Raw genomic sequence first — 13,278 nt, forward strand, 5'->3', positions numbered from 1 at the left:
GATTATTAACTCGCATAATCACATAATTATTACATGTTAACTGTAATTTTCTGTAGATAATAAGGTACTCGTAGTTTACAAATTCTTAAATGGACCTGGTTCGCACTAATTTATTGTGGACCACTAACATTAGAGAAATTATGGTTGTTTTATTAATTAATAAAAGGTCACTATAATAAAAATAAGGTCATTATATTGAAACAATACGCTATAAGAGGTTAATTTTTTTCAATGAAATATTTTATCTAGTGGTCAATATAAAATAATAAAGATCACTATGTTAAAATTAGGGTCATACGCCGTACTTCAACTCCACAGTAATATTAAGCGTTATACTAGTTTTAATAAAGGTTACTATGCTAAAAATAAGGTTACTATGTCAAAAATAAGGGTCACTATATTTAATATAATGTCAGTTGCGTGTGTATGAATTTCGGGTCCACAATAATATTATTGTGGACCAGATCCACGCAATTCTTTTCGTAGTTTAGTTGGATTTGATGGTACTTGTGTGGTTGTGTCCATCTTTTTGCACAATCTATAACCTTTATTTCCCAATCATGTCATTCCACTTTGTTTTTCTTTTCTCTTTATGTTTATGTCTTTTTTTTAAGCTGATTTTGATCCACAAATATGATTATCCTATCTAGATTTTTCTTAATTTTTCATAGAAAAGTTATATTCAATCATTAGTCTAGAATATTAAAGATAACAAGAACAAAACGACAAATGTAAGAGTAATTTTGCAAATTTGAAGAATTGAAAATGATAAGAAGTTAAGAACGTCTCCAAAGTATATGGAGCTGTTCATTAATTCAACTAATAGACATATTCACACAACTTTGATGCCTAAAGAGCAAGATAATATTAAATGCACTTAGGTGCATAGAGGTAAGAGCACTGAGTAATTGTTTAGCTCTCTAAAAGATTCAAAAATGAGCCTAAAATATCAAATGAGCGAAACCCTTGGATGCATTAAGGCCTCATTCACTTCACCTTATTTTTGTTGAACAAAAACTATTTTTAATGAACTAAAATTATTTTTGCTGAACGGGAATTGATTTTACTGAACAGAAATTATTTTTACAGATTTTCTATTATATTTATTCTTTAAAATTACAAAATTTTACCGAACTAAAATTATTTTTACTGAACTGAACTAACTTTTATTGAACTGAACTTATTTTTACTGAACTGAAATTATTTTTTTTAAGGTGGAGTGAACGGGGCCTAACTCTAGATGTAGCGATGTACCTTGCAGTTTAGAATCTTGGGATTTAAGAATTTTCATTAAAGAGTAGTAAAATCCGCTTTAGTCAAATAGATAAAAAATCAAACTTATGGATAAACCTAACTCTTTGAAAGTCGGACATTCTTAATTATTCAGGACTTAGAGAATTTCTTTGTTTCTAATAAGTTGAGTCACTGATAATTTAACTTTTACTATATAGTTGTATGTTGATGATATCATGCTAATACCAACAACAAATCTAATAATTAAAATTTCGCATTTGTTGATACTAGTGAATAAGTATTTTGGTATTAAGGTGATATAACACAATTTAATTTTGAGCAGAATTTCCCATCAAGAGTCAAGACCTATCTACCATAGAGTTAGGAGAGAAAATAAGAATTGGACCAAGCCTAAGTGCCTAACTCATAATGAAGTTGGACCCTTTATTGGCCTCACTAGCCCATAATGATTGTTGCATGATTAAATGAAAAATAACTTGTAGCAAATAGATAAAGCCCATAATGACAAATACAAAATGACCAATTTTTAAGCATAAAAAATAGCGTGACGTGGGAGCAACGACTATGCAAGGAATTCTAGCCGTAATTTTAAGGCTACTTGAATGAGTTGGACTATCATTGAATTTCAACAAGCACACTCAAACAACCCCATCATTATCATCCAGTTTAGCAACCCTACCCTACCCTAATCATATTTTCATTTATTAAATGGTTTTTTTATATCCGACTTTACAATCACATGAATAGTCAATTAACTCATCGCTAAATAACTTCGTCTTCTAATCACTTAAATTTTCGGTTTCATAACGATTATACTAATAGTTCCCTCGTAAGAGTCGTAACCCTCTAACACACTTTTCAAAACAAATCATAACCCACGAAGTCCGAGACTCCTAGAACAATTGGGAGTTCTAGCCGTAGTATGTGATCGAGGAGGAGTGTTGGAGTACACTTGAACCATCTACAAGATCTATCTACATCATCACCACTTGTCCTCTTTATCAAAATCATTAACACCACCAAAAATTGTAATAATTTCTGGGTTTTGGCTACAAAAATCAAAATCACATGAACTTTCTCCTTAAACAAAACAAAATTCCTCCAAAAAACCCCACTAATTTACATTTTCTCTCTCCTCACCCACCACCCCACCAAGCACCAGCTAGTTAGTTGCCCACCCTTTCCCCCCCTTTTGCTCTCCTAGTTTTATTCTTCAATTCCCACCAAAATTTCCCCAAATTTTCTGGGATTTGAAGAAAAAGATATGTTTGATTTAGGGGATGATTTTGTACTAGAAAACTTCAAAATTCCATGGCTTATTTGGATTCAAATTTTGGTTATGTTTCTTCTAACCCTCACAATTTTGCTGTCTTACTTTGATATTTTTGCTCTTGATGATTCTTCTACAAGCAACTCTTCGGATTTAAAGGTTTCTTCCAGCTGTTCTCCAAGTACCCAGGTGCGAATTTCATCTGCATTCTCTCTATATTTGTGTAATTAGATTTTGTATGGTTTAGTTGTTGTGATTGAAGAAAAGTTTGTGATTTGCTGATTAATTTGCATTATTTTGAGTTGAATTTGTGATTTTTATATGCTGAAATTATTTAATTTACTGGGTATTTTTTTGGGTTGATTATATGTTGTTGAGATGATTAGCTAATTTAATTTGGTGAGAATAATCAGGGTGTTAGGAAAGTTGTGGAATGATTTGTGACTTTGTGATTGAAAATAATCCAATGCTGACCGTTAATTTCAAAACTGAACTTTTGTGGAATTGTTGAATTCTTTTGGGGATATATGGGAGAAAGATGAAGATGTGGACTTGTAGAATTTACAAATAATTATTAACAAAAACTGCTGTATTGATATGGGCTTTGTTTTCGTGACCTCGAAACGAAGATTGGTATAAACTGATTGAGAAGGCAGTTTAGAAAAATTGTATTATGATTTGTCCTCCAAGATATGAATGGGATGAGACAATTTTTTTTTTTTAATTATTTAATGGTGTTGATTAGAAGAAATCATATGGAAGACATAATCTCAGGTTGCACATTTGCTACAACAGCTAAACCTAGAGTGTTATAATATTAGTATGATTTCGTGATGATCCCGACATGCCAAATATGGATTAAAGTCATCCGAATCCTTCGTTTGCTCCCCCTGGGATATTAGTAGTAGGGGGTGGGGTGGGGTGGGGAAGGAGATAATCAACCTGATAGCCATGGAAGTAATCCTCTTGGATGCCTGTTCTTTCATCAAATTACTAGGATGGCTAATTGTCCATTTATGTTCAAGTTTGTTGATGCAACTTCACATCTATGCAAGAGCTCTGGAGTCTGGACTGTAATTGCTAGGTTTATGTAGAATGTTATAGTACGTGCACTTCTAGTCTTCAAGCTCCTCTGAATCAAAGCTTATGAGCGAAATTTTCCCTTTACATTTTGTTTTGAATCATAGCTAGTAACTGAATTTTCCCTCTATGTTTCTAACTTTTGATTTTGAACCCAAGCTAGAGACCAAACTTCCCCCCTAGGTTTCTAACTCCTTTTGTAAGGGGAGGGGATCAGTGGAGAAACTTGTAGGATTCAACTTTGGCTATGCCGCCAACACCTATACTTTTTATGTAGAAATTCCATATATATACCTTAACAGTGATGAACATATAATAAGATGCAATTAAATATAGATCCCCAAAAGAGCTTTTCTATATGGATTTTGTTTTTGCTAGGTTGATATTGGCCATAATAGATTTTTACCAGGGTTGACTAAGTGTTTCGGAAATATATGCATTTATTACCATTTGGATCTAATCCTAAAGTCACATGCCTTCTTAAAAATGTAACTTATGAAGTAAGCTGAATTCTTAGTTGTGATTGTGATAATTCTGATAAAGCACATTATTGTTTCCATTGTGCTCTTCCATGTGAATTCATGGACATGCTTGCTGTGTGCTGTGTGCTGTGTGGAGACAAATTCTCCCACTTTGTCCTAGCTAGAATATATTATTTAAAATTTCTTGGAGGTATCCTGAATGTTAACCTAGAAAGTTCAACTTGAACCAGTAATTTGGTCCAATCAAAGTGAGCTGCTTTGTGAATAGCATGATTCATGCTCTGAACTCTCCATTATTGTACTCCATTTTTCTGTGGAAGTACTAAAGTACTAAATTGTCACCTTCATACCGAAAGTCCTGGGAAATTCTTTTCACGAGTGCTAGGTTAGTCTAGAGCCTCTTTGCTATTGTAGGGGTAAGACTATGTACAATAAGACAATTATTCCTTTAGTTGGGAATTTCTGTAGACTGTAGTGGTGTTGGGGTTGTTATATGATGATTTAAAATTTCTTGACATTTAGAAATCAGGTATGCTGTGATAACTTTGAATAAAGGGTTACCAGTTTCATTTGACAGCAAAAGATAAGTTCAGATTAGGTCTAGTAAATTCAGACAAGATGTAATTTGTTCTTATAAGTGGTTTTCAGGTGAAAGAACATATCCTACATCTCTTGTAAGAATTCATTATATAACAGTGAAGTTGATACACACCTCACCAAACAGATTTATCGTGAGATGATTAGTAAGACGTATGGATGATTTTCACCGCGAAAGATCAGTTTTAGGAAAACTCTTATGGGTAAAGAGAGCTTATTTTTTGATGGTTATCTTCGGTAGAGAGTTATTGGTCGCCATGTTCTGGAAGTTGGTTGGGTGAACGATAATATAAAAACTAATTGTTCTGTATAGAACTAAAGATCGATTTTGTTTTCATTCCTCAAATATCTTCTTTAAGAGATGACATAAAAGAGGGTGTTGGGAAGGGCGGAGTTGACGGAGTGAGGTTTATCTCATTATTTTGGGGAGAAAAAGCTACGAACAATCATACAGATATATTTAGTCTCTCTATATAGGTTTAATAGGATTCCCAATTTCCTTGTTTGCTTTAGAATTCTGAATCTATGTAATAAATATTAAAAATAATTAGTTGTATCAGCAGGTAGCTGGGAATCATGATTCTAGGAGGGAAATAACTTCCATGCCTAGCAACAGAGTGAGGTGTGTTGGGGAAAGGGATGGCTCTTCTGTAAAGGATTTACCTTCTTCCACAGTTTCAAAACGTTTCTTCCACCCATGCCGTTATTTTGATTTTGCCAAAGAAGCTTTCTTGAAATGTCTAGGTTTGGGTTCAGGATCTCACAAGTCTCTTGACGAAGAAGATGAACATGATGACGACTGATGCATGTAGATCTGCCATGATCTCTTTTGATGTTCATGTAGTCTCTCATTAATTCTATAGATGTTCAAGATGAAAAACCGGGAAGGATCTTTTAACAATTACAATTATTCTGGTGGGAATTGCTCCTTTGCATAGCAACTTAGCTGTACAGATCGAAGGGAGGAAACTATTGCATATGCTATTGACAAAATGTATAAAATTGGTATCTTAACATCTATTTATAGAATTATAGTTGGAGTTTTGACAAGGTCACAGGATGTGTTAGAGAATTTATCATCTGACCAAATCTCAGATGGTTGATTTTGTAATTTCACAAAGAATTATTTCAGGCTTAGTATTTTTTTTTTCTTTTCCTGTGAAAATAGGAGTGTAAAAATGTTGGAAACTGTGAATATCTAATTTCCCATAATTTTGTTTGCTACAATTCTAAATTGTTCCCTGCTAGTTTTCCCTTGTACAGTATTTTGATTGAGGTTAATGTTGATTTGAATTCATCACTTTTGAACATGATCTTTACTGTTGTAGTAGTAATATCCTTTGCCCTTGGATGGTAATAGAACTACTGTAGACCCGTAGTTATGTTGTATCAAGTAATCAACGTATCGTTCCCACCTCAAATCCCTTCATTATGGTCATTAATTTCAAATTAGTTCACATATTTTAAAACTAACAAGTTCTAATACATTCCTATGTGCGTTATGTTATGTATTATAGCACCCAAAAAAAAAAAAATAAAAAAAATAAAATAAAAAAATAACACATTTATATTAGCAAATTAAATATATTAGTAAAGCTATACTTTTGATGTTAAACATCATCTTCTATTATTAACCCATATCAACATAATATTATGATTATCAATTTATCAGCATCAAACGGTCAACCCTATTCCCCTAATTTCCTAAATAGTCATGATTTTACATGAATAGCTGTAAATTGTGTATCAAACATCATAGACTTGTAATTTATCTCATTCGTACATAAGTCCAAATACTTATCACAATATTGAAACTAAAAAAAAAAAGAAAATCATAAAAACTTCAAATAATTAGCAAAAACACTTTATACAAAACAATTTTTTCAATTAAAAAATGTAAATCAAAAACTTAATCTGAAGTTTATATAGCTAATGAACTCACAGTCAAATTTTGAATTCAAATCCTAATATGTCTGCAAAAATTAAAGTTTCATTAGCTGTACACAATCCATTAATCCTTCATAAAATACAGCCTAGCAAAATCTCTTAATAATCTAAAATTAGCATACTAATCAATCAACTAATACTTTCTTCTAACTATGATAGCCGATTAGCCTCTCCATTGCATTTTAATGCATGCAATCATATTTAATTTCTTCACCACACAAAAATAAGGAAGAAGAAAAACCTATCATAATTTTTTAAAAATAATATAAAATTATAAATGGGAAAACACAAACATCATATAGAAATCAAAACTTGTCAAGAAGATTTATTAGAAGAAGAAGAATCAACAACAAAGACACCTCCTTCACAAGATTTGCAACCCTCCTTTTCCCTAGTAGAACCATCTCCTAGTAAGCACAAACAACATAAAGAAGCGAAAACGGTTCGTGCTCTCCGGTCCATGATCCGATCATTCCCCATCATATCTCCGAAACATTGTAGATTACCTGATATCAACTTCCTTAGCAATGGCACGAGTAATCGTGTCACGGGCACATTTTTCGGGTATAAGAAGGGGAAGATGAGTTTTTCCCTACAACAATCTACCAAATGTTTGCCTACATTGGTGTTGGATCTACCTATACAAACTCACGTTCTTCAAAAGGATATGAGCGTAGGGATGGTTAGGATCGCCCTTGAATGCGAAAAAAAGGATGAAAAGGAGAGGAAGGGCTTGTTAGAAGAGCCTATTTGGGACATGTTTTGTAATGGGAAGAAGTTTGGTTACGCAGTTAAGAGGGATGCTAATGAGATGGATTTGAGCATAATGGAGCTTCTTAAGGTTATTACAATGGGCGTGGGCGTGTTGCCCTCGTCCGAGTTTTGTGATGGTGATGATCCAGACGACGAATTGGCCTATATTCGCGCTAACTTTGATTATGTTGTTGGGTCGAAGGATTCAGAGACCTTGTATATGTTGTGTCCTGAAGGGAATATTGTTCTTGATCTTAGTATATTCTTTGTAAGAATTTGAGGTTGCATTGCATTTACATATTAGGTCTTATTAAGGAGGATCATGTTACAAATTAGAGGTCATTGGGGAGATATTATGTTCTCTGTTGGTGATTGCAATGTGCGCACATGAAGGAGGTCCTTAATTAAGACCGTAACGTGCACCTACAACGACTAGGAATATTAACCATTTTTGTGCTCTCGAGTGCATATAGTAAGCATTGTTTCCCCTTTTACCATTTAATTTGTGGGTAAGATGCATATGTACCTATGTTACATACAAGAAACCAACTAGATGTGGCGAATAAGTTGTTCCATCTGGTTTGGGTTTGGTTAGGTCATTTCAAATAGGATTGTATATGAGTAAGGTTGCTACATTAAGGTCCAAGTGTGGCAAATTAGCAATTCAAGTTGGGTTAATCTATTGTCAATTGAATAAATCAAGTCATATTACGAGTCGAGTTAAGTTGAGTTGGCTCGAGTTCGGATCAAATTTTAAGGTATCAAGTTTCAAATTGGTTGCAAAAGCCAAAAGGTTGTATTTGAAAGTGTGAGACGCCATCTAGCAAGTAAGAATTATCATTATTGAATTTAAATAGCTATGAATTGAAATCTTGGCCTGACAAAATCTCTTGTAAATTGAATATAATATCATGATTCATGAATATTCATGATTGTATTAATCAACCCATCCATGAAATACCAGATCAGCAATTTGCCTATTGTCTACTACTCTGCTTCTTTTTGTCTGTTCCTCAATAAACCTTAAAAGACAAAATTATAATTTGTCTCCTTCCTATCATTCTATGTGACAATAAACCACTCTAATTTGGAGTAATAGTTTTGGGATTAGATAACCTAGCTTGATTGAATTTGTTGATCTAGTTGGGTGGGTCGCAGTAACCAAATGATGTTGCTATTTTCTTTTGGCATGAAAAACTCAATTTTACTTCATTATAAAAAAATTAGCCTATACTTTGATATCCATTTCTTGTATGAAATGGTTTCATCGTTAGTCGGTAACTAATTGTATTGATGACCTTTTTTTTTTTACGTAGGGGTTGTGTGACTTTTTCAAATTTATTTAGATATAAGTTTAATGACGTACTCACCAGTGTATTAGCGGTTTTATTTAAAACTTCTTGTTCCAATTATGAGCTCGTGTAACTATTCTAGTGGACACAAATGTATTATTTCTTACGGTCATTAATAAAAATCATTTAGCTTTTTGAAACTTTGTTTTAAAGTTGAAGTGCACTTAACTTTTAAGTAATACTTCATCTACACACCTAATGCATAAATGAATGGAGCAGATAATGAGTGACTTAAATTATGATGTGATGAAATCAGGAAGAACTAGGTTGAAAGCTGACCTCATGACCTAGCTATTTGAATATATTCTTTGTTGGACCATTTGGTTTAGTACCATCATCTCCTTTAGCACTTATTCACCAAAAAAATCTCCTTTAGCACTACAGAGCATGCTTGCCTCGTGTACAATGTAAAAGAAAATTCAAATTTATCAATTGTTTTTTCAAAGGAACAAAAAAAAACCTAAATAATACGAAGTATAAAATTTGAAAACTAAAAAAGTATTGTCCAATTTTCTGTTAAGCTATATATTTGGCAATGACAATATGACATGTGAAAAGGTATGAAACTGATAAGTTAACAATAGTATTAGTTGAAATTGATAAGAAATATAGTTGATTACAAATATCATGACTTTAAAGAAGATGAAATTGATAAGTCAATGGATATTGAAAAGGTACAATTAGTTGAAATTGATAAGATAGTTGATTACAAATTAGATGACTTGTTTGATGCAACGGTTGCTTATTAGTTGAAATTTGTTAAATAAAAGTATATAATGGCCTTGTTTGGCTGCTGGCTGTTTAACTTGGCTTGTTTGACTGGTTGTTAGTATTGGCTGTTTGTAGTGGTTGTTTGACTATTTATTGTATGTAAACATGTTTGGTAAAATCAGCTGTTAGATATTGGCTGTAACTATGCAAAACAACCTTAAAGGGCATTATTATGTATTCTTATACATTTATTATCAGTATTATTAATTATTAATTATTAATCACTGATACAAAATATTAACTACTAATTTATAATTTCCTATTATTAATTATAAACTACTAGTTAGTAAGTACTATTTACTAATTACTAATTATTAAGCACTTATTATTAATTACATATTACTAACAATTGTTAATTACTAGTTATTAATAATTAAGTACTAATAATTACTAATTACGGAGTACTAACTATTAATTTTTAAGTACTTATAACTACTAATTTACTAGTAATTATTAAATAATAATTATTAATTATTAATTACTAATAATAGATTATTAATTGCTAATTATAAATTAGTAATTAATAAGTATTGATTATGAATTACTAATTATAAATTATTAACTATTGATTATTGATTATTAATTACTAATTATAAATTATTAATTACTAATTATTAATTACTGATTACTTATTATTAATTACTAATTATTAATTATTAATAATTAATAATTAATTACTGATTATTAATTATCAATTATCAATTACTAATTACAAATTAATAATTAATTAATAATTAATTATCAATTACTAATTACTGATTATTAATTACTAATTATTGATTGATTATTAATTATTAATTATTAATTAAGGATAAAAAGTAATTTGTTTAATGAAAAGCCAAAAGCCAAAACAAAAAAGTTAGTAACACTAGCTTTTTGTTTTTGGCGGAAAAGCCGGCTTTTTCACCTAGCTGAAAAGCCATTTACCAAACAAGTATTTTGGCTGTTTGACCAAAAGAAAAAGCCAAAAGCCAACCAAAAAGCCAACTAAAAGCCCATTACCAAACAAGGCCAATATATATTTTGAATTCAGGTTGAATATAACTTTTTTTTTTTTTTTTTTTTAATAAGGTCTTTATTTTGAGATAATAATCAAAGTAACATCTCTAGTTAAGTCCTTTAATTCAACACCTCAAATTCTATTTTATATAAGGTGCTCATCAATTCACTCTAAATTATTAAAATAAAACACATAATTGATTAATTATAGACCAAAGAATAAAAATCAACCATTATCCCGCTTCAGATACGAACCCTGAATTTAATAAATTAAGAGGACAAAAATAAAATAATGACCGCCATACACCAATTAAAATGAATTTTCATTCCAACTACCATCCTCCACATCAAATCAAATAAATTTTCCAACCTACCAATAGGCTTTAACTTGCTTGGCCTTTTCCTCCCTACAATTAAATCAAACCATCACATAATTACTAACATTAGAAGAACATACTTAAAGAGTTTTAGTACACTAATTAAACCTACCTTAATTACTTTTCTCTTGTCCTATGCCACCCCTTTAAATAACGTTGTCCCACCACAATTATTCCACAACCTTTGAAAGCAGCATTAGACCCCCAATAATAGAAAGCACGTAGCCAATCTTAACCCCTCATACTTCTTACCCTTACGTGTATACTTTCTATTCCTCCCAATATACCTTCATATTACCCACTTAAATAAAAACAAATAAACAAAATAAAACAACCTAATACAATCTAGCTTCACAATAATCTTTTAAAAATAAAGATTCCTCTTTTTTGTTTTTGTTTCCTCAAGCTCTCCACCCTCTAGATGATGGCTTTTATGGCCTCGACGCGTGTGGTGCACTGTGAGCTACAGACGCCGAGGCAGGCCCCAGTGAGACTGGGGCCTGACACGGCGGGCAGTTCTGACCAGGCAAAGATTATTCTACAACCAAGGTTGTGTACCCTTAGATCGTATGCTTCTGATCGTGGTAGCGGGGTGATCAAGACGATTGTCACTAGATCGAGGGAAGGTAGTGGTGGTTTTGGTGTTGATGGGATTGATCAAGGGGAGGAAGAGTTGTTGTCTCCGTTTTTGGCAAATTTGTATGAGTATATTGAAAGTAGTAAGAAGAGTCAAGACTTTGAGATCATCACTGGTCGCCTTGCTATGGTACATACTTATTTTGATGTTCTTATTAACCTTTTCTTTTCACATGAATGTTGTTAAATTGATCTGAGGTTAGCTTATAAATTAAGTATTATGAACCTTTTTTAGAAACGAAACAGAACATACAAAAATCAAAGCACGATGTAGTACGTAAAACTAATCAATTCAATTATATTTGTTACGTACTTTGATATGGTATAATTAGACAAGGTTCAAACACTAGTCGTCTAACGATCTTCCTGTTTAATCAGCAAGAGTTTGTATGAAATAGCACTTTATGAGTCCGTCCCATAATATAATTCCTCGTAGCCTATTTGTCTTCTCAAGTTCACATTTTCAATAACATACCTTCACTAAGAGTAGTCGTTTATATTGACCATAAATAAAGCGGCTAAGAATAACATTTTTGAATGAAAAGAATACTAAATTGGTATTTAATGTGGTGTTATATTTTACGGATAAAAAAAAACAACTAATAGCCCTACTTAATTGTTATCCGGGTGTAGAAAAGGAAAACAAGAAGGATGATTAAAGAAATAAATTAAGGGGACCATTTTAGATGCTTATGCATTTTTGAAAGGATGGCTTCCAATTTGATATTTATCCTCTAAAAGTGATGAAAATTTAGACAAATCACCAAATAAAATGCCTAGCTAATTGACAAAGGTGCATATACTTGTCTCCTTGCATACATGATATGTGTGGTCCATTGAAGACGAAATGACATTCAAAGGTGAAGATAAAGATGGGAGATATGCTTTTTACGAAAGAAGTGTTTATTATTAGAAATAATTGAAGTGTTTTCAATGTATTTTAGGTTTATGTTCGAGTTTCTAATAATTCTCTTTTCGAGGGTTATGAAATTATTGAGACGTATTAAATAAGAAATGTAACTTATTATTTAGGTACATGACCCAAATATTTCTTACATACAAAGTCAAGCGTGTGACACTAATTAAAGTCGTCTTTTGTGTTCAGATAGTGTTTGCTGCAACAATTGGTGTGGAGTTAGCAACGGGCAACTCTGTGTTCAAGAAAATGGACGTAGAAGGGATAACTGAAGGCTTAGGGGCGTGTATGGCAGCTGTGGGTTGCGCAGCGGCTTTTGCTTATTCCTACAATGAACGGAAGAGGGTAGGCCGTATCTTCAGCATCAGCTGCAACGCCTTCATCGATGCTCTTATAGACAACATTGTCGATGGCTTGTTCTATGAGAATGATGAAGTTGAACAATCCAAAGACAACAACCTATGAACAAAAAAAGAATTTGCAATGAGCCTTAAGTATTTTTTGACGAATATCAATCATAGCTATATAAGAACATGTTACTTTAAATGTATGTATAGTTATTAATTATACGTCTAAGTAGCTAGTATGAATGTATATATAGGAATCATACCTAGTATAGTTATATTGTACTGTCTTATACGGAGTGGTAAATACGTGGATTATAATTGATCAAAATATAAAAGTTACTAAATTAGGAGCGTGATGTAAGTGTAATGTAATAAGTGTTAGAAGTATATAATCATAAATTTCTATATTCTATATTAATTATTCCGATCTTTCATCGATCCCTTTTGACATTTACAAACACATTTAAAGTAAATCTAATCAATCACTATTGTTAATG

At 31.9% G+C, this 13,278-nt stretch overlaps 2 protein-coding genes and 1 long non-coding RNA gene across 3 annotated transcripts; all 3 read left to right on the top strand.

The window, feature by feature from the left end:
- Positions 1 to 2,015: 2,015 nt before the first annotated feature.
- LOC145601530 (uncharacterized) lies at positions 2,016 to 5,930 on the top strand. Its single transcript, XR_014104412.1, has 2 exons — positions 2,016 to 2,713; positions 5,247 to 5,930. It is a non-coding gene; the product is annotated as an uncharacterized LOC145601530 (long non-coding RNA).
- A 977-nt stretch (positions 5,931 to 6,907) lies between these two features.
- LOC145600277 (protein MIZU-KUSSEI 1-like) lies at positions 6,908 to 7,663 on the top strand. The gene has a single exon (XM_081656199.1). It carries the CDS (start codon positions 6,908 to 6,910, stop codon positions 7,661 to 7,663), a length of 756 nt encoding a protein of 251 aa, XP_081512325.1.
- Positions 7,664 to 11,150: 3,487 nt separating this feature from the next.
- Positions 11,151 to 13,210, top strand: LOC145601678 (stress enhanced protein 2, chloroplastic-like). Its single transcript, XM_081657732.1, has 2 exons — positions 11,151 to 11,648; positions 12,624 to 13,210. The coding sequence occupies exons 1-2, from the start codon at positions 11,304 to 11,306 to the stop codon at positions 12,897 to 12,899; spliced, it is 621 nt and encodes a 206-aa protein (XP_081513858.1). The 5' UTR covers positions 11,151 to 11,303; the 3' UTR covers positions 12,900 to 13,210.
- Positions 13,211 to 13,278: the final 68 nt, after the last annotated feature.

Source organism: Chenopodium album, chromosome 21, assembly GCF_948465745.1.
Source record: "Chenopodium album chromosome 21, dcCheAlbu1.1, whole genome shotgun sequence".
Taxonomy (NCBI): domain Eukaryota; kingdom Viridiplantae; phylum Streptophyta; class Magnoliopsida; order Caryophyllales; family Amaranthaceae; genus Chenopodium; species Chenopodium album.

Coding starts and splice junctions, on each gene's coding strand:
- LOC145600277 (XM_081656199.1), top strand. CDS start 6,908: ATGGGAAAACACAAACATCATATAGAAATCAAAACTTGTCAAGAAGAT.
- LOC145601678 (XM_081657732.1), top strand. CDS start 11,304: ATGATGGCTTTTATGGCCTCGACGCGTGTGGTGCACTGTGAGCTACAG. Junction 11,649..12,623: donor TCACTGGTCGCCTTGCTATG/GTACATACTTAT, acceptor TTTTGTGTTCAG/ATAGTGTTTGCTGCAACAAT.